General features: G+C 43.3%; 1 protein-coding gene across 2 annotated transcripts in view; it reads left to right on the forward strand.

The window, feature by feature from the left end:
• LOC105475930 (WAS/WASL interacting protein family member 3) overlaps positions 1-26,200 on the forward strand; it is a 110,206-nt gene that overhangs the window by 55,370 nt on the left and 28,636 nt on the right. For both annotated transcript variants that reach the window (XM_071094989.1, XM_024790862.2), the window contains exons 3-5: positions 15,709-15,841; positions 18,887-19,018; positions 23,807-24,559. In XM_071094989.1, the coding sequence (XP_070951090.1) occupies positions 15,709-15,841; positions 18,887-19,018; positions 23,807-24,559 (1,018 nt within the window). The remainder of the gene's footprint in view (positions 1-15,708; positions 15,842-18,886; positions 19,019-23,806; positions 24,560-26,200) is intronic.

The raw sequence follows: 26,200 nt of genomic DNA on the forward strand, positions 1-26,200 counted from the left end.
TGAATTTTGACCTAAGTCTGTGGATGTCTGATCTGTATCTAGAGAACCAAATTGGAGAAACAACATGAAAGTTTGTAAGGAAAAGTTTTGAAAGCAAGAGTCCCATTAGGAGACCATTTAAATCCATGACTGTCAAACCTCCCACTTATACACCTACTATAGTCTGGATACTTGTCTCCCCAAACCTCATTGTGAAATGTGATCCCCAGTGCTGGAGGTGGGGCCTAATGGATGGTGGTTGGGTTGGGTCATGGGGATAGCTCCCCATGAGTTTGTTCTTGCCGTATTAGTTCCCTCCAAAGCTGGTTGTTAAAAAGAACCTGGTGCCTCCCCCTGTCTCTCTTCTTTCCTCTCTTACCATGTGATCTGGACACACTGGCTCCACTTTGCCTTCTACCATAAGTGGAATCAGCCTGAAGCCCCTACCAGAAGCAGATGCTAGCACCGTGCTTCTTGCACAGCCTGCAGGACTGTAAGCCAAATAAACCTCTCTTTTCTTCATAAATTATCCAGGCTCAGGTCTTCATTTATAGCAACACAAACAGACTAAGATAATCCCTGGAGGATGATCTACTCCCATGGCTAAGATTGGAGCCATGGTTTAAGTGGTATGGATGAGAAGTAAAGAGAGTGAACACAAGAAATTGTAGTAGAACTAGAAAGGATGGTAGGAATCAGAGATACATGAGAAGGCGGGGTTGACAGGTGGTAAAATTGACAAATTATTGATACAGGGAGTTGTTGCTTTTAGGTCTGATTGACTTGAAAGATATTATTGAGCTCCGTATCAGGAGAGGAGTAAGAGGTGCACAGGAGTGTGTTTGTGCATGGCGGGGAGGGGTGGGGATGGGGCAGCGATTATGAGTTTGGTTTTGGATGTGTTAAGATTGCGGTACTAGTGGGATATTTACATGGAGATGTTCAGCAGCCAGTTGGAAATGCAGGCCTGGGGCTGCACACTCAGCTTATTCTTAAATGACTTATCTATGTCGCATAAATGCCAGCAAAGCCCAGAGGTAGACCGAGTAGATTCTAGGTGTTTCAGCTCATTCCTGAGCGTCACCGTGGAAGTAATATATAGAAGTGTCTGGATTCCCCCTACTCTGTCCCTGCCCATAGGAGATTCTCAGTGAATATTTGTTGTGTGAGTTGGAACAATACCCTCGGTTTGGTGATTCTGGGGGGAATGGAAGAGTTCATACTTTACTTGCAAATTGTGGTATAGAAGCACTCATTTACTATATTTGCTTATATTTGACCTTTTGTCCATGAACATATGGATGTAACAAATATTTTCTTAGGAAGAGAAATGTAACTTTACAAGAGAGATTTTTCTTAAATATACAGGGCAAAAGGGGTGGTGGCGGGGTACTGCACAGTCTTAGTCCTGCCTTCCTGCCTCCTTTCCTTTGTTTTCTCTTTGCTGTGACCTGTTAGCATAGTAGTTTATACTACTTTCTATTTGCCATTTATTTATTTAGTGATATATTGCCTGTTTATTGTTTCTTTATTATGGATATTTGTCCTCTAAAGAGCAGCAGCTTGAGTCTGTTTTTGTAGGGAACTTAGACTAGAAAGGTTGTGCTTCATAGAAGAAGAAAGTCAAACAAATACGGATTGAAAATGCCCGGCGTGCAGGGTCACTGAGCTTATGTGGTGAAAAATGAAGGAACTGACATTTACCCCTCAGGGTTGTTGGGAGACTCACATGTCATCATATCTAGCGACAGACTTATAAGCTGCAAATGTTTGCAATTATAGGACACTGATGTTGTTGTCATCGTTATTTGGGGAAAATCAGGTAAATGAAGAAAGATTCACCAGAGTTTTCAGAACATACTTCATGGAAAAGATATATTTGAGTTAGACAGAGTCATTGTCCATTCTTCCTCAGAAGAGGGACTGATGGTGTTTGGGGAAGATTTATCTGGAAGTGTTTTGCAGTAATTCAGCCATGCAGTGGCAGGAAGGCCTGGCGTGGTTGCTGACATGGGAGGGGAGGTCTTTCTGACACTCCATGGTGTCCATGGGTCCTCTGGGGCATATAATTCAGGGGTTATATTCTTCCCAGAACACATTCATTTAGCTTCCTTGCTGGCAGCACCTCCTGGCCCACTTACCTTATTCTGTGAAGGCCTCACACACACACACACACACACACACACACACACACACGACCATTAGACAACTCAACTTGAGTTCAAGATGAGGCTGGGGGAGATGCTCCTTCTTTTTCCTAGGGAAAATGTCAGACATGGTTGTTTCCGGATGTCTAAACTTTCTCATATGATAAAAGATACTGTAGGGCCGAGAAATGATAAAAGGTCAATGAGACATGGGATAGTCGGCAAGGATAGTCACTTGGGTTGGTAAAGGCCTGGTCATTTGTTGGCCTGGGGATATATTATCAACTCTGTCCTGAAAATGAAAAGAAATTAGAACTGAGCAAGTGGCCCAGTGGGCATATCAAATTTTTATGTGTCCATGGTTTAAAAATGAGCTGTGCAAAGACGGTAGTGAAAGGAGCAACGTTGCAAGTGTAGTTTGTGTCTGTTAATGGGGCTCACTGTTTTGGCCAGGGAGTAGGAGAGATAATAAGCTTATTGCAGTGTGTTGAGTTTAAGTTGCAATCTCTAAACAATATGCCGACCCTGTTATTTCTTTATTTATCACACTGAGCCATCATCTGTTGACTCGCTACTATGAGTGATGAGGATTTAGCTTCCTTGAATCATCCTTCTTCTCTTCCTCCCCACCTTCCTCCTTATTTTTTTTGTCCTTGTGGCACTATTTTTACTTCCTTTTGTGGTTACCTTTGTAACTTTAAATAACACACTGAAGCCTCGGTTGCTTTTGGTCAGCTTTTGACAGCATTCTTTCACCCTCTGTTTTGTGAAATGAGGTTGTGGTGTCTCTCCCCTTTGATACATCTCTTTTCTATCTTCCATGTCCCAATTTTTCTCAACTGTATTTTTAATTTTGTTTTTATTTATTTATTTTGAAATTAACATATAGTAAGACTGACTTTTGCAGGGGAGGGTAACAACTATGTAAATTGCAACAAATGCATAGATTTATGTAACTACCACCACCATCAGGACACAGTGCAATTCCATCACCCCTAAAAACTCCATCGTGCCACCCATTTGTAATCACACCTTCCTTCCACCCCTAATCCATGGCAGCCACTGCTCTTCCTTTATTATCATTATTATTCCATTGCTGGGTAGTAGTCCTCAGCTTATTAATCCATTCACCTCCTGAAGGATATTTTGGTTGTTTTCAGTTTTGAGCAATTATGAATAAAGTTGATCTAAACATTCATGCATAAGTTTTCATATGAACATACATCTCTATTTCTCTATCATGACCAGACCATACCATCTTGATTATTGTAGTTTATAGGAAGTCCTAAAATCAGGTATCAGTGAGTTATCCAACTTTACTCTTCTTTTGCAAAATCGTTTTGATGATTCTAGTTCCTTCGCCTTTCCATATAAATTTTAGACTTAGTATGTCTATATCTATTTTAAAATCTTACTAGGATTTTGATTGGAATTGCATTGAATTTACAGATTAACCTGGGAAGAACTGACGTCTTTCCTATGTTGAGTTATCCAATTCGTGAACATAGCATCTCTCTTCATTTATTTAGGTCTACTTTCTTTCATTAGCATTTTTTTGGTTTTAAGAATCCATATGCTGTGCATATTTTGTTAGATTTATACATAAGTATTTCCTTTGTACTTGGAGCTATTTTAAGATATTTTTAAAATTTTGATTTCCAGTTTTTTGCTGGTACAGAATATAGTTTTGTGTACTTACCTGGTATCTTATGACCTGGCTAAACTCACTTATCAGTTCTAGGAGTTTCCTACATAGAAAATAATGTTTTCTGAGAAGAGGTATAATTTTCATTTCCTCCTTCCCAATCTGTTATGCCATTTATTTATTTGCACTTGCTAGAATTTCCATTATGATGGTCAGTAAGAGTGGTGAGAGCGAACACCCCTGCTTTGTTCCTGATCTTGGGAGAAAATGTTTTACCGCTAAGTATAATGTTAGCTATAGTTTTTTTTTTTTTTAAATCAGGTTGTTGAAGTTCCCTTTTATTCCTAGTTTGCTGAGAGTTTTTATCATGAATGGATGTTGAATTTTGTCAGATGCTTTTTCTGTATCAATTGATGTGATCATGTGATTTTTCTTCTTTAGACTATTAATATGGTGGATTTTATTGATTGATTTTGAACCAGATTTTATTATATTGTATTCCCAGAATAAGCCCCATTTAGTTGTAGTTTATTATTATTTCTACATATTGCTGGACTCTGTCAGTTCTTCATAGCTAAGCATAACGTTTGCCTTCAGTTGTGTAATCATATTCAGTGTTTCCTGCTTTGTCTCTACAAATGTCTCTAAAAGTTGAAAATCTCTGAAAGACAATACTTTTAGGATTATGAAGAACAAATACTGTCTGTAAGGAAACAAATAGAATTGTATGATTACATTTCTCTCTCTTTGTGACCGAAATACTCTCAACGTTTTAATGGGTTAAGATATGGTAACTCGTTTCTTACTCTATTAAGTTATTCAGAATCAATGTCTTTCTTGGACAATTTTCTCTTTTTCCCACATTTCAGATTCTCTTTATTTTTACTAGTGGTTGGGGAAAGGGAACCATATTCTTTCTTCCCTTGATGCCCAGTATCACCCAGCTTCTTAGATGTTCTCTTGCTCAGAATGTGTTCCATTCTTTTCTAATTCAAACTGACTGTTTTCTAGACCTGCTACACAGCTGTCATCGGGGATTTCTTTTTATTGGATCTCTGGCTTTATTCCAGGGAATGCAAGCTTTAAAACAGGAAAAGGTGGAGTCTGCTGAAAATTATTAGAGGGAACTGATATTAACAGCTAACATTTATTGAGTAATTACCAGGTGCAAAGCTCTGTTTTAAGCTCATTATAGGGATTACCTCCTTTAATCTGCACTACAACTTATGTGGTAGTTATTCCTGTCTCCCAAATTTTATAGATGAGGAAACTGAGGCTTCAAAAGTCAAGTAACCTGCCTAAGTTTTGCCACAATAAATGGTGGACCCAGAATCCCAGCCAAGGTGATGGGACTCTGGAGCCCTCATTTTTAACTGCAAAGAGGGACTGTCTCAGGTGTCTTTAGGGGTGACTTACTCCACCAAGCACACTTGGCCACTGGCAGACTGGACCCAGATGCTTCCTGAAATGCAGACAGCCAGAACAGAATAGTAAATTGAGGAACTGACCCCTGAACTCAGCTCTTTCCACTGTACCACACAGCCTTCTTAATAATGAGTGGATAAATATGCTTTGGCAGTGCAACTAGCAGGAAGAAGTGGCTCAGAGAAGAGCCAAGAGTGTTGAGCGCATGAATCACAGAGACACTAGTGATTCAAGAGACATGAATCAAGAGACACTAGGGGTATGGAGGATCACTGCAAACCAAAGAAGGACTTGTTGGGTGCAGACAGGAAAGGAAAGGCCTCTACTCTTCATTGACAGGGCCTAGAACTGGAGTGAGGCCCAGGGATGACACAGTTATAGAACACATACGCTCAGCAGCCCAGTCTGGTGACCGAGGGGCCCAACCCAGAGAGATTTGGAAGAAGGTTCTGGAATGGATAAGAATTCCATCAAATCCAGCAATGAGACCCTTTCAGTACTGTCCTTGGGCTAGCTGTGAGTCATTGTTTCTCTAGGATTCAATCCAAGTCTGGACCCAGAGGCATCTGGACTTTTCATGCAAAGGTCCTAGAAACTGACAGTAAGAAAAGGAAGTCTAGGCTGGGCGTGGTGGCTCACGACTGTAATCCTAGCACTTTGGGAGGCTGAGGCAGGCAGATCACCTGAGGTCAGGAGTTCAAGACCAGCCTGGCCAACATGGTGAAACCCCGTGTCTACTAAAAACACAAAAATTAGCCAGGCGTGATAGCACATGCCTGTAATCCCAGCTACTTGGGAGGCTGAGGCAGGAGAATTGCTTGAACCAGGGAGGTGGAGGTTGCAGTAAACCAAAGTCATGCCACTGCACTCCAGCCTGCGTGACAGAGCAAGACTCTGTCTCAAAAAAAAGAAAAGGAAGTCTAGATTCACTTACATTATCATCTATAACAGAGAATACTGTGGAAACATCTTGAACTTTCTAGAAATTTTGGAATTTTCCCTTGCTTAGTTATTTTTGTTACCTTTGTCTCCTTTCATATGTGAGTAGTGTTCATAACCACTATTATTTTAGAGTCGACAAAGGGAGGCCATATGCCAAAGACCCTGTTGCCCTGCAGCCAATAGGGAGACAAGCAAGGAGAGAAGAGGCCCAACACTCAGAAGAGAGAGGTGGATCAGCAGGGCTGGCCCATAAGAGTTCCTCTGTTACCTGACAAAGGAGTTTCAGGTACAGCTTATTTACAGTTGAGGGTATCAGCCACACAGCGTAGGGTTACTCTGTGCACTTTCCATTTTAAGTCCTCTCAGTCCCCCTGCCAAGGTGGCTGCTGGCATTTAATGCACTCACCAGGCTCGTCTCAGAGCCTGTCATTCAGCCTTGGCCGTCCTTTCTGGCTCTGGCAAAAGCCTAGCACTTAGCTCCTTTGACCCCAGCCTTCTTCGACACTCCACTCACTGTCTGTTTCAACCCATCCTCCCTTTTCCTTTTCTGATGCCCCTTTCCTGCCCACTCCTTCCTGCTCTGGCTCTCACACTGCTTGCAAGGCAGCATCTACCCTGTCCGTGAGCCAGAGAGCAGTGGGACCACTCCGCCCTCCTCCCAGCTGCAGGCCTGTCTTGTATTTGCTGGGTATAAGAGGCTGTGTTGTGATGAAGAGAGTCACACTTGCCTGTACTCACTGCTCCGCTCTGTACTTGGTAGCAGTGGATGGTCTGCTTCACCCTCGTGCCTCATCTGTAGACTGGACATAATACTCATAACTAGTACCTACATTATAGGGTTGTTCAGGGCCTTTGAAATGAATTAATACATGCAAAGCGGTGGGGACAGTGCCTGGCACATACAAATGCCTTCCCATTTCTTTTATTTCTTGCTATTGTCATTGTCACCCATTGCATGTTGCAGCCCTCTTGTTAATTCCCTTACCCAAATGCCAAAGTCACTGCTGTGTGCACTCTTAAGTAGAGAGAAGGAGCTGGGCCTCTGTAAAAGATTGATTATTTCAAATGAGAAAGAGAAGAAGGAGCAATAGGGACCTTTGAGGTTTCGAGCCTAGATGAATGGGGAGAAGCCCTTAACAGAGACCGAGGGCCAGCAGCACGACGAGTTGGAAATAACAACAATAATGTTATTTCATTAGTTTGGAGATTAATCTGCCGGGCGGGGGCATGTTTCTTTTTGATAGCACTTTTTGTCTAGAAGAAATAGAAGATATGAAACCTGACACTGTTACAACTATGTATTATTTATTAGTTATTCCTGGTGCCATGCCCTTGACTCCTTGCTCTAGCCCCCCATCTTTTTTTTTCTTTTGAGTTCATGAGATTGTTCTTTCTAGTTCCAACTTAGGTTTGAAGATCAAATTTTCTCATAATTTAAAATTTATTCTTAAAAGCCTGAGAATATTGGCATCATTGAAAAGGAGATAATGGTGCGGAATTGAATTCACATCTCTAGGGACACAATGGCCAAAGGATAAAAAGGGTGAAGACATTAGGAAGAATCAGGGCTGAAATGTGACCTCAAAAAACAATCACTTCTCTTCCCATACCTGCTTGCTTTGTGGGAGCAGATAAATGTTAGGGGAAGCAGAGTCAAAGATCCAGAGACTAAGGTTTCTATAGAGTTCATGTCAACAAATACTGATAGGTTGCTCCCACAGTTTTTTTTTTTAACTGGATTCACTAGTAGGAGAAAGTGGAGTGGCTTAGTTTTTGCACTCAAAAATAAGGAGCAAGACCAATATGTAGAAGCTATAATACTGGGCAAGATGAGAGCAGTGCTGCAGAGAATTAAAAACGATGTGCCTCGGCAGTGGAAAAGCAGATCACACAAGGAAAAGTTTAGTTGAGAAAGTTCAAAAAATACATTTTCTAATGTAAACTGTATTTGATGTCAACAGCTTCACGGGGAGATGAAAGGTTTGGCAGATATGGCAGAGCCAGGTGTGGGGCATCCCCAGAAGAGGACGGGCTTGGAAGTGGGAAAGAAGAGACACAGGATAAACCCAGAGCAGCTGGAATGAGGCTCCAACTGGCCAAGGAAAGATATCTTGGGACAGTATGGCTGAATTCCTTGATTCGGTAGAGACTAGTGGGCCATTGAAGCATTTTGGGATAGAGGAGTCAATTAGCACTTTAAAAACGATCATTTGAAGGCTGTCTCAAAGAGAGATGAGAGTCCAGTTTTGGAGACCAGCTAGGAGGCTCTGGGTCTAGAAAATAAATAATGAGAAGTGTGTATATATATATATATGCACATACACAAATATATAAAATATATGTACATATATGTGTGTGTATATGCACATATATACAATGATATGTCGATTAACAAAGGGGATATGTTCTGAAGCATATACATTGTTAGGTGATTTTGTCATCATGTGAACATCATAGAGTGCACTCACACAAACCTGGATGGTAGAGCCTACTGCACACCTAGGTTATGTGGTATGGCCTGTTGCTCTAGGCTACAAACCTGTATGGCATGTTACTGTACTGAATGAATCCTGTAGGCAACTGTAACGCAATGGTAAGTATTTGTGTATCTAACCATATCTAAACATAGGAAAGGTATGGTAACAATACGGTATTATACTGTTACAGGGCCACTGTCGTATGTGTGGTGCATTACTGACTGATAAGTCATTATGCGGGGTATGTGCACACATGCACACACGTGTACATATACCCCTCCACCCCAAGCAAAACATCCTGGCAATCTTACCCATGCTGCATCACCACTCTTTTTTTTTTTTTCTTTTTTTGAGACGGAGTTTCACTCTTGTTGCCCAGACTGGAGTGCAATGGCGCAGTCTCGGCTCACTGCATCCTCTGCCTCCCGGGTTCAAGAGATTCTCCTGCCTCCACCTCCCATGTAGCTGGCATTACAGGCATGCGCCACCACACCTGGCTAATTTTGTATTTTTAGTAGAGACAGGGTTTCTCCATGTTGGTCAGACTGGGCTTGAACTCCCAATCTCAGGTGATCCGCCCGCCTCGGCCTCCCAAAGTGCTGGGATTACAGGCGTGAGCCACTGTGCCCCACCTGTATCCCCACTCTTAACACCATGTGTAGCACAGAGTTAGCACTCAAATCTTAAATAATATTGGGTTACATTAATATTCAAGGGGTTCGCTTTACTGATTCCTATTTACCATCTTTTCAAGCCCCTTCTTTCCAGCAGTTTCTGTGAACTACTTTTATCAGTTAAAGTAATCATCATGTACATTTAAAGACATGTTTTTGTCTAGTGTCTGATCCACCATTTATATGTTTGATGTCCTTTTGAATTGATAGTTATGGGGTAGTTGACTCTCTAATCCCTGCCTCTGAAAACTGTCTGTATCTGCCCAATTTACACATGTCCCAAATCTCTCTTTCTCCATGTTTCTTCATTTCTACTCTTTCCATCCCTAACATTTATTCTTATATTTTTCTGATTATTCCCTACTAAAGAGACTTAGAATTAATACTGGAATCAAAATTCTCATTGTTGCTAAAAATTAGTACTACAATGTATTGCCAGATGTGCAGTTTGTAGTTAGGAAGGGATTGACACACAATAAAACTGCTCGATAACACTGGTTTGGGGAGGAAAAAGCTGGCATTTATACATAAACTCATGGTACCCCGTGGAAATCCGAGCAAGCTCAGCAAGCAATACTAATGAGGCCTCTGATTTTTTTCCACTGGGTGAGATGGAAAGTCATTGCAGATTTTGAGTGGAATAACATGATCTGGGTAGCAGATGCTCTGCTAAGGGTAAGCATGTTGCTCTAGGAACACAGATAGGGCTCTTCATCTGACCTTCCAAGATCAAAACGCCTCTTCAGAGACAGCCAAGAGACAAGTGTAAAAAGAGCAGAGATCAACTCAAGCCGAAGTTTGGAGGTGAGCACCAGTGTGGTGGAAGGCTCAAGGAATGGAAAGTCTGGGCTGGTCACTAAGGGCCTTATGCAACGTGAGGGGATTTGAATCCTCAGGATTCAATTCAAATGGATCCAGCAATGAATGACACAATTAATGATACATCTTTTATAAAGATTACTCTGACTGCTGTGTGGAGGAGGGCAAGGAGACGTGAAAACCATGTAAGGGAATCCAGAGGTGATGAATGCCTGCATTAAGACATCATGGCAGCGATGGAGAAGAGGTGACAGATTTCTGAGAAATCAGGAAAAACAACAGGAGTTTGCAATGGACTAACTGTTAAGAATAAGGAAAAGGGATGAGTATGAGGTGACCTTTACATCCCTAAGCGAGGAGGTGACAGCCGCAGATAATAACCAAATCATGAAAGCGGATGAGATAACCTTGATGGGTAGGCTTGTTTTATGGATGTAAAGAAAAGGACCAGACTCATAACTCATAGCCCCAACAAAAGACCCCCTCATTCTGCTTTACCTCCAAGGAAGCAAAGGGGCACAGGGTAAATCAGTTCTGTACTCTAGGTAACAGTCACAGGTCTGTACACAGTATCGTTTAAGATACCAGACCTTGGCCAACATGGCAAAACCCCATCTCTACTAACAATACAAAAATTAGCTGGGCATGGTGGCATGCACCTGCTGTAATCCCAGCTACTCTGGAGGCTGAGGCAGAAGAATTGCTTGAACCCGGGAGGGGGAGGTTGCAGTGAGCCAAGATCATGCCACTGCACTCCAACCTGGGCAACAGAGTGACACTCCATCTCAAAAAAAAAAAAAAAAAAAAAATCAGGCTTTAGAAAAGAAGGTTAGCAGGTACATTCTTTTTGAGCATGGATTGGAATTGGATATTTGGGTTTCTAAAAATGAGACTTGGAACTGTTAGATCTCAATGTACCTCATTCTAGAACAACTTGACTTGGGCACATATGGGGTGCAGGGAACATTGTGTCAGACCTGACAGGAGAAAGTTAGTTTTTTAAGCAAATATTTCATGTCTCTCTTTTGGATTCCAGGTTCTCTGTGTTCTCCTACATAAAGATGGCAACAGTAGAAGGGAGACATTGCCATTCTGGCTGTCCTTGGGATTCAGACTTGGTAACTAACTGCAAATACCCTGGCTGCTGATGTCTGTCTGCCCCCAAGTTTCAGGAGACGGGGTAGGCTGAGGGCTGGGGTGATGAGCAGGCTTGTATGCCTGGAAACCTGAACACTAATTTTAGGTTTAATGGCCACATTGGAGAAGCTACCTTTAGAAGACTGCAAGGCTGAAATTGTATTAAAATGATAGGGTTTGGATCCTTGTTGAGAGAAATGACCTGCTAGATTAGAATCGACCAGCTAAGATTTTTATTAGCATTTTTCACAGTTATGAGTATTGGAAAGGTGAGGATGGCATATGGTGACAGGGTGACAAATAGCAGGAAATGTGTATGTCAAAGTTTTGATCTGGGCTGGACTGTCATCTCCCTTCCCCAAACTATGCCATAAGGCAGTTGACTCATTTGTTGGAATGACAAATGGACATGGGAAAGCTTTTATAATGTATCAAGGTGAGAGAAAAGGCCCCTCACTATTTTTTTATTCTATCCTTGGCTTTGTTAGGACTGTTGTTCAATTTTTGTATTTCTAATCTCACAGGCACACTTCAAGCTTTCATCCTTTATAACCAAGGGGATGAGCTAAGGTGCACGTCTATTCTATGATGGTTCATCTTTTGGGGATTCTGGGCTATCTCTTTTGAAGCTTGCTGTAGAATTGAGTCAACAAAAGCTTTGTGTGAAACCCAACAAATTGTCACTACTTAAGCACCATGTTAATGAGACAAAATAAGAGTGAACTTGGAAGCAATGTTTTGTTGGTTTCTTTTTTATTTTGTTTTGTCTGTGTGTGTTTTAGGTTTTGGTGCATAGTTTTGCCATGGGAAAAGTGTCCAGGAATGGCTTTCTCTCCCTTGATTGTGTTTTTAGTGAAGTTGCCTATGATCAGGATTTGCGCAACATGAAATGTTCAGTGAATATTTGAAAATCCTTTCTTTCCTGTTTCTGCATCCTGTAACCACAGTAACAAGAATTCTTGGGGTGGCAGGAGGTTTCTTAAGACAGCAAATTATGGTTGAATTGTCAATAAATATTGCAGATGAAGTAGAAATGACTGGCTTTGTGTAATGTGGTCTTCAATATGCAAATGGATATGTCCTTTTGTGCAAAACCAATTAAGTCTAAATATACTGTATATGGTCACTTTCGCCACAGAATTGTTAATTCCTTCCTGCCACACAGGAGAGGAAAGGACTGGTGAACACCATATTAAGATCAGGTGAGGCCGGGCGCAATGGCTCACGCCTGTAATCCCAGCACTTTGGGAGGCTGAGGCGGGCGGATCACAAGGTCAGGAGATCGAGACCATCCTGGCTCGATGAAACTCTGTCTCTACTAAAAAAATACAAAAAGTTAGCCAGGCATGGTGGCAGGCACCACGGTGGCTGAGGCAGGAGAATGGAGTGAACCCGGGAGGCGGAGCTTGCAGTGAGCCGAGATAGCGCCGCTGCACTCCAGCCTGGGCGACTGAGAGAGACTCCGTCTCAAACAAACAAAAAAAGATCAGGTGAGAGAGCCCTCTAGCGGGAGATCATCAGGGCGTTCATCAGGGCTGACGCTGGAGCAGAAGACAGCCGAGAAGTCAGAGGGAATGTTAAATTTAGCCCACAGGGTTGAACTGCACCGTGTAAATAAACACACTGTGACTTGCCATGTCCTCCTGCTGACTTGGAAGATGTTTACTAACAAATCTGCCCTGTAGAATTGTCAAGAACTTATTGAGACATGTCCAAAGTTAAAATCTTCATCTTAAGGACATGCAACATTCTTCATAGCCCTCACCTGAAATGCCTGGCCTAGGCAAGGTCAAGGGGTGGGGGATACATTTTGGTAATAAACAGTCTAAATTGGATGACATGACCCTCCCCTCCAATCCCCAAGGGCTAGTGAGGGATGGATTTTCTCATCATTCCAGTTGCTTTTTTAAAACAAAGAACCCACCAATCTCACCCTTGCCTTCCCCAAGGCTGCTCTGAGTTGGGCCATGAATATTATTATAATTCGGTGGGTTATCTTCTTATACCTAGAAGGAAAATTACAAAGCATACTTTTTTCTCCAAAATCCCTGACCATAATGCATACCTGAAGTTGTAATGTCAAATTCACACAAAAATTTTCATACCCTCTTAGCTACAGTCGTGATATTCCTTTGGTCCCTTAATTTGTCATTCATTATTTATAAATAAAATGAGAGGAAACTTTAAAAATGTTAAAATTTTGCAGCTTAAAATGAACTCATGATATTAATGGTTTATATGGGGTTTTTAAAAGCATATTGTATGGGAAATGCCCTGCCTTTCTAAAATAAATAAATAAATAAAATCTCCAATGAATCAGGATTGAGGCTCCTTGCTCACCACTTTCTTGTTGACCATCATTCATAAGTCCCTCTTAAGGGTTCAAAAGCTTGTTTCCAGGGGACAAGAATCAGACTTTGAAGCCTATGCCCTTCAAAGCCTGCATAAGGTTCATAACCCACGCAGTGGAGTTCACCAGTGAAAATGTGGACTCAGCACATTTTAGCCAAAACCACAACTGCCTCTGCTTCTAGTCTGTGACACAAGAGAGCCCATGAGTTTCTAGTCAGCCAACCTGGTTTGTCCTTTTTTAAACAGAAAATGGCAATAGCAAGGATTTATAAATACTATTTATACTCCAGGGACCCTCCAAGGTCTCATGTCTTCCTTGAAGCCTGCTCAGCCTGAAGAACATGGTCATTTCTGGACTCTTGGTGGCCTTCCTCTCTGGGGAACCAGCATGGCTGCCCAGTCCTGTGCTGCGCGTTGCACAGTGGCTTAACTCGCTATAGTTATGCCTCTGTGCCTGGTGCGTGCATATGCCTTTAAGAGCAAAGACAGCTCTGATACCCTGGGTTTAGTGCATTCATTCGCTCACTCAAGTCACTTATTCATTCATTCATACAGTAGTTATTGAGCCAGATCCAATTCTACTCTTTGGGGATATTTTTGTGAACAAAACAGACAGAATCTTTTTTCCTGATGTGGAGTCCTTGGGATGGATGAACATTCAACTCATAATCACAAATTGAAATTTTCCACAATGATAAAATAAACTTATACCCTATGATAAATGTGACAGAGGAAAAAGGAATATGGTACACTCAGAGAAAACAGTGAATGGCCTTATTTAGATTTTGGGTCAGAAAAGGCCTCTGATGTGGTGATATTTAAGCTGAAACCCAAAGATACATGGTATCCCCATACAGTAAGACTAACAAGTATTTCTTGCTTTGAGAAATGATCAGCCATTTTTAAGGTCACGTGGTTGGTATGAACCTTCTAACTGTGGAGAATCCTCCTGGCTGTGGCTTCCAGGGCAACCCCTTCCCACCTTTATTTGCCACCAACCTCCCCAATGTTCTTTCTGGTGTTCCCTGGCTCTAATAACCCATGGAAACCTCCACCATGTCAGCTAAAGCTACAGCTGAAGTGAAGCAGTTGTATCTCAGGCCTACTTGCAGAATTAGGACAAAAGTTTTTCTTGCAAATATATTTATGAAGCATTTAGCAGTCCATTAGACACTTATCCTAATAAAAGACCATGTGTCCTTGGTAGTCACAGTGTTGCAAAGTGAAAAGCACATGGCCTTTGGGATTCAGCTCATCTGGGTTTGAACCCCAGCCCTGCACCCTCAAACAGATGATTTCTTAGTCTCGGTTTCCTCATCTGTAAGATGAGGCAAACTCACAAGGTTTTGTGAGGACTAATGTAACACACCCAGGCACAGAAGGTAGTCACCAGACATTCACTGTCATCTTCTGCATTCCCTTTCTCCACAACTTTCTGACCTCTATGGGTCCCAGTTTCCCCTGAGCTCCCCAGTTCTGCCATCTGCTCCATGATCACATGAAGGCCACCATCCCCCATTCAAAGCCAGCTCCTAGAGCATGAATCTACTTCCCTTAAGAGGCACCATGGGCCCAGCATGAGCCATCTAGGACCCAATAGCAAGGAAGATGTGAGTTACTAAGGACTGAGCAAGACTTCAGTCCTGCTCTGGAGAACATCCAGGGGATGACGGGGCACAGGAGCAACTCCCATCGTCAAGTGGGGAATCAGCCAAGGATTTGGTCCAGGAGGGGACCTGGGGCACCAAACAGGATGATCATTCAAAACCTGAGAGCAGGGGCCAGGTACTCACGGACAGAAGCCCTGGGGTGGGGAGTGTAAGAGAGAGGAAGGAGGGGCTATGATTTGGGGCTCTCTAAGACCTCCAGGAGCTTGTGCACAAGATAGGCACTTGGGACTGGGTCATCTAAAATAAAGAGTCCCTTCTAGGTCACCAGTTAAAGAGGTGTGAGCAGGACCCAAAAGTGTCTCTCCCGTAGGTAACCCGAGATCAGCCTTGGGAATGGGACCGGGAAGACAGAGAACTGCAAGAGGAGAAACTGACAGCAGACGGGACATTTTGTTCATCTGAAAATGCTATTATAGTCAAATCCTTCTTACTCCCTTACAGGTAAGCACAGACACCTCCAGCTTGCGAAGGGCAGATCCGAAAGGCCGGAGTGCGCTGTTGGCTGATATCCAGCAAGGAACTCGCCTGCGCAAAGTCACGCAGATCAACGACCGCAGCGCCCCGCAGATCGAGAGTAAGTGAGCAGCCCAGCCAGGCCTCCTGTGAGCCAAGGACAGGACAGGCATGTGAGACACAGCCAGACACCCCTGGCTGGGGCCACAGCTGCTTCCCAGGACACATACAGAGCCATCTCAGACCTGCTCATTGGACAGGCCAAGTGGGCGAGAGAACGAGAGCTTTCCCTCCGAATCTGCAAATGGTTTAGAGCATATCGTCCATCCTTTTCAAATGCTAAAAAGAACTCCGCAATGGGACAACTTTTTAAAAATTATGATAAAATACACATAACATAAAATTCATCATTTTAACCATTTTAAAGTGTTCAATTGGTGCCAATTATTATATTCACAATGTTGTTGCAACAATCACCTCTATCTAGTTCCAGAATATTTACATCACCGCTAAAGGAAATCTCATACCCATTAGTAAGTCATTCCCCATTAGTCCCCAGCCCTTGCCAACCTAATCTACTTTCTGTCTCTCTGGATTTGCCTATTCTGATATTTCAAAGAAATGGAATCATACAATACATGGCCTTTCGTGGCTGGCTTCCTTCACTTAGCATAATGTTTTCAAGCTTCATAGATGTTGGAGCATGTATCAGTACTTCACTCCTTTTATCATTGAATATTTAATTGTATGGACACACCACATTTTTTGTATTCTTTGTAGGGTAACATTTAAAGATCACTCACCTTGTGTCAACATGGTCCTCAAACTCAGTGATAGAAAGTGAAGGGCTCAACATTTTTTAAAAATGCAAAATTTTTGCTTCACTTTTCACAAGGAGAAAGATGTGTTAAGAATTCTGTTTCAGAGGATATGACTGAAGCTCGCTGTCTGCTAGAATGTGACAGAGTAAATTGAGTCCTGTGCTCAGGTCAGATGACCCACATTGAGTTCTGGTTCTGCAACCAGACAAATAGGGAAGCCTCTTTGAGGCTGTTTGGTCATCTGTGAAATGGGGAGCCTCTTTGAGGCTGTTTGGTCATCTGTGAAATGGGGAGACAATACCTGGCTCCTTTTTTGTCTTGGTCAAGATTGTTGGAAGTTGAAATAATATATGCAGAACTTTTTAGTACAGGTCGAGCATCCCTAATCCAAAAATCCCAAATCTGAAACTTTTTGAATATCGACATGATGCCTCACATGGATGATGAAGATGACGTTGTTAACCCTGAAGAAAACGTGCCTCCAGGTGACATGGTGGAAATGTATGATGGGTTTATTGAAGGACAAGAGCGGCGTACATTCATAACAGAACAAGAAATCATGTCAGTTTACAAAATCAGAGAGAGGCTTCTGAGACAAAAACCATTTTTAATGAGGCAGATGACTCTGGAGGAAACATTTTTAAAAGACAGCTAGCAGAATGCTTCCTCAAATCTAGAGTACCTACTTCCTGGTCTCTCAGTGGTTTCTGATGTTTCTTCTCACCTAAAACAATGAGATCCAGTGTACAGTAACCTTTAATCAGAACACGGCATCGCAGGAGACTGAAAGCCTGCCTTTGTTTGTTGCTGCTGTTGTCTAACAGCTGATCTGGGTTTTCTGGTGATACTACTGTGTTGCTTAGTTACCTTGAATACACTATTTTTTTGCTATGTTAATGGTATGCCATATCTTTAACTGCTAAGTTCTTATGTGTGAAGAAGTGTAGGAAAATGATTGCTTATTGGTAGCATAGAAAGTCAGTGTCAGGAATGATGGTGATGGACAAACCACAGACTGACAACTTGGGAGGATGAGATGGTGACACCTTTGCTTTCTGATGGCTCCATGAATGCAAGCTTTGTTTTATGCACAAAATTATTTTAAAATATTGCATGAAATTACCTTCAGGCTATGTGTAAAGGTATATATGAAACAAATAAATTTCATGTTTAGACTTGGGTCCCATTCCCCAAGATATCGCATTATGAATATGTAAATATTTCAAAAAAAAAATCTGAAATACTTGGTCCCAAGCATTTTGGATAAGGGATACTCCCCCTGTAATGTAAGGTGTTGTTATGTCTTCCTGTGTTCTGCTATGATATGCATGATGGTAATTCTTAAAGATAGTCCTAAAAATATAATTATATCTCCTATCTGCAATTATAAATGTCAACACACAGGATAGACAAATTTTTAAAGAAATATTTTCAACATGGAGTACATTAAAAATTAGTTTCTGGTTAAACCCATGATCGAATTGGTTAAGGCTAATTAACAGGTAAATCAATTTCATCAAAGCACTCACTTCCTAATCATTCTCATGAGTAAGTAATGTATAATATTAACACTTAGAATAATCTGGCCACTTTCCTCCACCAGTGGGCACTGTGCCCTAATTTCTCTGTGCATATTAGCTTCAGGTTGTAAATATTTTCTGCCAGGAATTCTTGTCTTAGCTGAGTATCTTCTCATTTTCTGTAGTTAGCAACCACACATGTCTGGAAGGCTGGAGTTAGTGACACCTTTCCTCAGGGGCCCATGATCTTTCCGTTCCATAGATGAAAAGGTTCAGGGAGGCATGAGGGGCTGGGGGCGTGAGGGCTGGAGAGACAGGAAGGAAACTGCCAAGGCACAATCATTGCAGGCTTTACCTCTTGCTTGCTGCTCTGGTCAGCGCTCTGTGGACAAGAAGTTAAAATGACTGACTGAATTAAATCTGTGGGTTTTCTTTGTCTAGTCCTCCATAGCCAGGTTGAAAATAAGAGCAGCTCTACATCTACCACGTTTGGGTTTTCTAATTCAAAGGTGCTGCCAGTTGCTCTGTTAGCATCTACAAAATGGCAGTGTTCAGGTCCCTTTGTTTTGGTCACTTTTCAGGGGAGTTGGGCACAAATGGTTAGTTCTTTGGTAGGACTGGAGAGGGCAGGGCATGTGAGTCTACAGGGTATCAAGGCAGAGGGTGCCTGGAGAAGATGCTGAGTGAAAGGATGACATTGGAGGTGGGAGAATGGGAAGGCGGACAAGGGCAGTGGTAGACCAGTGTTAGACCATGGTCTGAAATGAGACCTGGCTGCTCAGCTCTGCTCTCAAGTCCTTGCCTATTTGTGTCTTCTCTCTAAAGGTTCTAAAGGAACCAACAAAGAAGGAGGAGGTTCTGCAAACACACGAGGTGCGAGCACACCTCCCACCCTGGGAGATCTGTTTGCTGGTGGCTTTCCTGTATTGCGACCAGCAGGCCAGCGGGATGTAGCAGGTAAGGAAGAATTCATTCTGGCTCCCTTGTGGTCTGTATCTCCCTAACTTGTGGAACCATCAGGGCAATCTACACATGCCAGTAAGCAACAATGGTTTTACTGAACAGTCACGATAGAGTAGAAGATCATGTTCTTGGGACCTTAAGCACTGGAAACTTCCAAAGTACAAAATGTTCTTAAGAAATCTTTTACATCATCATCCTGTTTAAATTATTCCATTGTAATAGTTGAAAAATGACTTGTAATAATGTGTAATACTTAGTGATGGCGTGATGGTAGCCCAGACTGCAAAGTGTATATCGACAGGTCTAAATTGTAATAGAACCTCATAGTGACATCACTGTGGATGCACTAGCAATGCATGAGTTGTAATGATTCAGTTTTCATATCAGTTAGGTACTGCTGTGTAACAAAACACCCTAAAACTTAAAAGCTTTAAACAATCGTTTTTTAGCCTACAATTCTGTGGGTTAGCAGCTTAGAGTAGTCTCGGCTGGGCTCCCTCTTGCATCTATAAAGAACTGCAGGTCATGTAGGTAGCTTTGCTAATCTTATATTTCTGATATTTTTCCAACCTCTGGGGCCTCAGCTATAACCACTGGCCTGACTCACCTCTATCCACATGGTCTCTCAGTATCCAGCAGGCTGTCCGGGCCTCGTTTTCATGCCAGCAGCAGGGTTCCAAGAGAGAAGACAGAAGTATAAATAAAGCCTCTTGAGGCTTAGTCTTGGAAGTATTACTAGGATGTAACTTGGAAGTCTAAGAAGTATCACTTCCTATCACATTCTCTTAGCCAAAACAAGTCACAAGGATGGAGAAATAGACTTTGCCTCTTGATGTGAGGAACTGTAAAATCATATTTCAAAGATTATGGAATCAAGCATAAGTGGGTAATGAAGGTCCTGTCTGTAATCAGTCTACCTCTTTTTTTTTTTTCCAGTGTGCATCAGAGGTTTTTTGTTTGTTTGTTTGTTTTTTGTGACTTTTGTTTCAGTGGGCATCAGAAGTTTTGAAAGTATTGCATTAAAATTGAACAAATACAAATTTACTCTGATTAAACAAAAAACAAAAACACCTGTTTTTCCTATTCTTGTTCTCTTTAACCACCAAGCTGAATAAACTCCAGGAATACCATAAATACAGCAAATACAAAGGCCCAAACATTCCTGGTACTGGATGTTCCATTATGTGACTTTGCTAACTTTTTTAGTGGCCTCTGTGACTGTTTAATGTTATGGGATGCTTATGCTGCCTCACTCACCAATAAAAGTCCAGCAAAGAAAAAGATGCTAGGATATTTTGAGATCCAACTTGAACCTTCTCAAGGGCCATGTTCATTTCGTCATTTTTGCTGAGGGTTTAGCAGGAAAGGTAGAGCACAAGGTCTTCCTCAATGAAGACAGTGGATATTCTTCAGTGCCCTCTTCTTTTTCAAAATTTCTGAGTGCTATCAAACAAATATCCTTTGGAATAGAAGGCTTCCACCAGTTTCTCTTCAGAGAAGATGGGAGAAATAGGCCCCAGTCAGGTTTTCATAGGAAGCAGCCAAAAATAGACAGCAGGAGTCCTGCTGGTCTGCTTGTCTCCAGTAGGATATAAGTGTCAGATGTTTGAGCTGCTGTAATAGGGAAGACAAGAATTTATCTCTTTAGAGATGGAGGTCCATAAGGAAGTGACTAATGATGCCTGTTTCAGGATGGAAACTCAAGGAGAAAGCCACTAGATAAACATATGGACTGAGTACCATGTCAAGGCAAGGCAGGTCGTGGCTCCCTGCTCCCAGCACTTTCCCGGCAGCCCCCTTCTCATCAGAGGAAGGGACTTGAGCCTTTGCTCCCTCTCTGAGCTTCTGGCCTACCTTTCTTGGTGGTTCATGCTGTCCCCTCCACTCACGCTGTTCTCCTTGCTGCTCTTCACACACCAACATGTTGCTGCCACTGGGCGCTTGCACTGACTCTCTCTTGGCCTGAAAGGCTCATCTGCAGGTGTCCATGTGACTCAGTCTCTCCCTTCCTGCAGGTCTCTCCTCAGGTGGCAGCTGATCAAAGTGTCCATGAGGTCTTCACTTATCATCCCATATAAAGGTTCAGTTCCATCCTTTCATTCTATATCTCCTTTTCCTTAATTTACTTTTCTTGTATTACTTAGCATCATCTGACATATCATGTATTCACTGGCTTATCTGTTTATTGTCTGTCTTATCCATCTAAAGCTAAGCTCCATGAAGGCAGGGACTATGTTTTGTTCACTGCCATAGAAATGCCTGGCGCATGGCAGGTGCTCAGTAAATACTTGCTGACTAGCATATGTGAATGGTAGTGTGGTGGCTGACATTCAATAGGGACCATAGCACAGTGTCATGGGCTCATGGTACTTCTAGGGACTCATGAAAATATTTAAATTTCTTTTAAAATCAGAAGAAAATATATGACCTTTTAGGGTCAAAGAATGTATTTGTCTTTGTACCAATGCAGTCATGAATATAAATATATTTTTAATGGAGAAGAGGCCCACAAAGGCAAAAGTGCCTAGGGACCCTGGAGTCATAACGCAGCCCCAGCTTAGAGCTCCAAGGGAGTGAGAATTACAATAAGATATGATGAGTAAACATTATTTCTGGGTTGAATAGAATATGTAATGAGACGTCCAGGGTCTTCTGGAAAACATTCAGATTTGAGGAAGAAGAAATATTTCATCTTTTGATAAACCTGCAGGTTGTAAAAGCTGAATCCTTTCCTATGGGCACAGCATCCCTGATGCCCTCAAGCTGGCCTTTCCGCCACCTCCTGGCCTCCTTTGTGTTTTCTTTGGATTTCTAGGGCTTGCATTTCCATTGTGAAGGACAGCCTCCTCCCTTACTTCCCTCAACTCCCTCAGAGCTCTCTGTCAGCCCAGGTCTGCCTCCTTCACTTGCCTGCACTTACACCGTCAGCCCCTCTCTCCCCTGCAGTCTCACCTTTCTCCCTGAGGGGCATGAATAGAAGCTGGGCAGGGATTTGGCCGCCCTCGCTTCTGCTGTGCATGTTAGGATAAAAATGAGTATGCCCACATTTCTCATGTGCTTGGTGGCTTCATCAGCACAGGATCCCCTACTTTTAACTGACTCACTTTAAGGGTTTTTGAATCTTTGAGACATGGTGTCCTCAGTTACTTAAAAGGTTTAGATAGGCTATTTAAGGGTAGGCTTTGCTCTGTTTTGCAAACTTTTATTATCCCTTTCAATTTCATTGAGCCACTGGGCATGTAGGTAGGCTCTGCCTTGTTTAGGCAGCTGCCTAGGTTCTCTTCGTCATCTTTATGTATTATGTGGAAACAGGTTTGAGAACTTCTAGGCAGGAATGCCTGAGCTGACACCTGCAATCCCATCCTCACCCTACCTTAAGAACAGCCATTCCATAATGTGGTTGGAATATTATGGTTTAGGTGACTGTCACATTATAGCCAGAGGGGCTCATATTTGGAAAGCCAGATACCAAGGTCTTGCCTACTTAGCTTCCCCTGAGTCACCTCTGCTAGGCCGTGCTTTGATTGGCCTGGCTTTTGAAATCCAGTACTTTAAGTGTATGACTTAGCACCTGATTGAGGTAAACACACAGGAGACTCAAGTACTGCAAAGATCAGAACCCCCAACAGATGCTGGGGTTTCTAATCTGAAATGAAAGCTGCAGGTCCCATGCTGCAGCACCCAGGAAGTAGTGGGTGTGAGAAAACATCATTTTTCAAGTGTTGTCCACATGTTGTCATGGTGATTATAAAATATAGGGGAAAACATACTCCCCAGAATTCTTATAAAAAGAGCACTAAATCTGGAAGAAATATTTTAATCTGCTTCCTGAGTAGACAGTGATACTCCAAGGACATCTCTAAGCAGTAATTGCAGAACTTCAAGGCAGTAAACAGCGACAGGAACTTTTTCTTATTAGAGAGAGGCAGAACGAAAAAGGGTGAGAACTAGCAAAATGGTGCAAGATTGTGCAGAGTATAGAGGCCTCTCCTGGGGCATGCTCCACTAGAGTCTTCCATGAGAACCAAACGCAAATGCTTACAAGAGCAAATCGTTGTTGTTGAATTTAAAAGAGGAATTGAATTTCAAGCTGGGGCAGATGCAATGAAGGATCTATAGGCTGAGAAAGCCAAAACCCTTGGGAATTAGCGTAAGTCTTTCGGAAAGGAGGTTTTGAACTTTCAGAGGCCATAGAACTGCGAGGTTCAAGGTCATTGGACCCGGGTTGTCAAGGGCAAATGTCTCCCTCCAGTCTTATCTTATGTATTCAGGGAATCATGAATTTTCTGCTCTCAACACAGAAACGAAGAAAGTCATTGTTCACAGAATGCTGGGAGTGAAGAAAACCTGCCTAGCCAGGAGTGCTGGTTGGTACACCTGAGAGTCCAAATTAGCGCATAAGGGCTGATGGACCTAGCAGGTGTCAGTGAATGAGTGTGAGTGTGGCCTTGATTAGGAAGGGCAAAAGACACCCGGGCAGTCCTGGCCCTCGGCTTGGATACTAGGGGCCCAAGGCAGATGACAGCAGAGGTGGCATGGATAGGAGGGCGGGAGGCCTGACCTGCGCTTGTCATTAATGCTGGCAAGGACCTTGGAGCTGGTCCAGTTGGTCCTTCTGTGTGACAGCTGCGGTACCTGAGGCCTCTCAGTGGACACGTGCAGAAAAAGCGGTCTACAGTGTAGCTCACTGCGGGCAGGCTTGAGTGTCCTGAGTGCCGCCTACCTGCGGAGGCTTTCTCCTTCTTTATTGCCGAGCTAACCCAGAATCTGTTTCACTTCCAGGTGGCAAGACAGGGCAGGGCCCTGGCTCCCGCGCGCCCTCTCCCAGGCTTCCCAACAAAACCATCAGCGGCCCGCTTATCCCGCCTGCCTCTCCCAGGCTAGGCAATACCTCCGAGGCGCATGGCGCTGCCAGAACAGCCCCGCCTCGCCCCAACGTGCCTGCCCCGCCCCCTCCCAACCCACCCCCTCCGCCGCCACCCTTACCCCCGCCCCTTCCCTCTTCCTCCCCCATCAAAACTCCGCTTGTGTCCCCACCTGGCCCACTGACCAAAGGGAACCTCCCGGTGGTTGCACCCCCTGTCCCCTGTGCGCCACCACCTCCACCTCCGCCACCTCCCCCAACGCCACCCCCGCTGCCCCCGGCCTCGGTTCTTAGTGACAAGGCAGCGAAGCCTCAGCTAGCTCCCTTGCACCTCCCGCCCATCCCGCCCCCGCTCCCTCTCCTCCCACCTTTCGGGTATCCTGGGCTCAAAGCGGAGCCCGCCAGCCCTGCGCAAGATGTGCAGGAGCCTCCAGCCCCGCCACCCCCGCCGCCCCCGCTCCCCACTTATGCTTCGTGCTCCCCGAGGGCTTCTTTGCCCGCGCCCCCTTTGCCAGGAACTAATAACAGCAGTGAAACCCCACCCCCGCTACCCCCCAAATCCCCCAGCTTCCAGGCCCCACCGCAGAAGGTCAGTGCGCAGGCCTTGCCCGCCCCGCCTGCCCCTCCGGGCTCCCAGACGTTCCTGCAGAAGAAGAGGCACGGCCGACCAGGTAAGGAGCGCTGCCTGGCCCATTGCACCTGGTGGAGCGCAATAAAATCGTGTCGTTGCACAGGACTTTATTGTTGGAGGTATTCATTTCAGAGATGGACACCAGGGGTGACGGAGGCAGGGAGATTTGCCCAAAACCATGCTGCCTGTAAGCAAGGGATCCTGGCCTTGATTCCCTGCCCTTACTAGCTCTGTGGCCCTGGGCAACCACTTGGCCTCTCTGTTCTCCCTTCTCTTCATCTGTAAAATGGGGATAGATAGCAATAGTTGCTATCTCCTGGGCTTGTTATTAAGGATTAAGTGAGTTCTTAGGTTGGAGGTGCTTGGAACAGGGCCTGGCAACAGTGAGCTTGAGAGGGATTATTTATTCTTACTACCATCCTCCAACTCCAGATCTCCTCCCTGAGGTGGAGAGGGCGTGAGTGCGGCTTGTTTCCAGAAGCAGGCCTCCTTTTATATTTGCCGGCGTTTTCCAGAATCTTCACCGGCCCTCAGTAAACTGGATTCCCACTCTGCCTTAGTTTTCGCAGGTTCTCCAGCTGACTCAAGAAAACTGAGGGCCTGTATTTTGAGCCAAATATTAAAAATGTTTCCTTCACATATGCAGCACAGATTATTTGAATTGAGTGTGCATGCCCCATGGCTGATTTCCTTGGTCCCTCTAGTAGGAGGCTTCATTCAGTTTTAGTGCCCCTGTGAATGGGAAGTACCTCCACACGTCCACAGACACACCCACATCCATGCACGCAGACACACTCAAACATGTACACTCATAACACACACATCCACATGCACACAACACACATATTCCTGTGTCTTTTAGAAAATATTTCGATGCAGAAAGCTTCTTAAAAGTATTTTCTTGAATTAAAAATAATGCAAGCTTGTTGCAGAGCAAATAGAAGGAAATTGAAATTGACCAGGCACGGATGGCTCACACCCCTAATCCCACTGCTTTGGGAGGCCCGTGCATGAAGATGGCTTGAGGTCAGGAGTTATAGGCCAGCCTGGGTAACATAGCAAAACCCCATCTCTACAGAAAATAAAAATAAAAATTGGGTGGGCATGGTGGCAGACACCTATAGTACCAGCTACTTGGGAGGCTAAGGCAGGAGGATGGTTTGAATCTAGGTGTTCAAGGCTGTGGTGAGCTTTGACTGTGCCATTGTACTCCAACTTGGATAACAGAGCCAGATGCTGCTGTCTCTAAGTAAATTAAGTAATTAAATCACCCATAATAACATCACCCAGAGATGAAAACTGCCATTTGGATAGGTTTCTTTAATTCTTTTTTCTGACTATATGTACATGTTTACATGGTTAGTACCATTTTTCACATACAGTTTTGTGCTCTGTTTTTAATTTAATATTATATTAAAAACAATTTTATCAAATTGTTAAAATGTCTTTATAAGAATGACCATCAGTATATTCCATATTCCTCATGTTAGATATCTAAGTTGATTCCATTTTTTGTTATTATGCATAATATTGCAAGAAATACTTTCGTAGAAATTTTAGTCCACATTTTTGATATTTTTCTAAAAGTATTGGTTTCTTAAAGGGAATTCCTGGTGCAAAGAGCAAGGATATTTTTAAGCCTCTTGATTACAAGAGGTAAGATTTTAGTCATTCTCTTTTC

This window comes from Macaca nemestrina, chromosome 4, assembly GCF_043159975.1.
Source record: "Macaca nemestrina isolate mMacNem1 chromosome 4, mMacNem.hap1, whole genome shotgun sequence".
Lineage (NCBI taxonomy): Eukaryota > Metazoa > Chordata > Mammalia > Primates > Cercopithecidae > Macaca > Macaca nemestrina.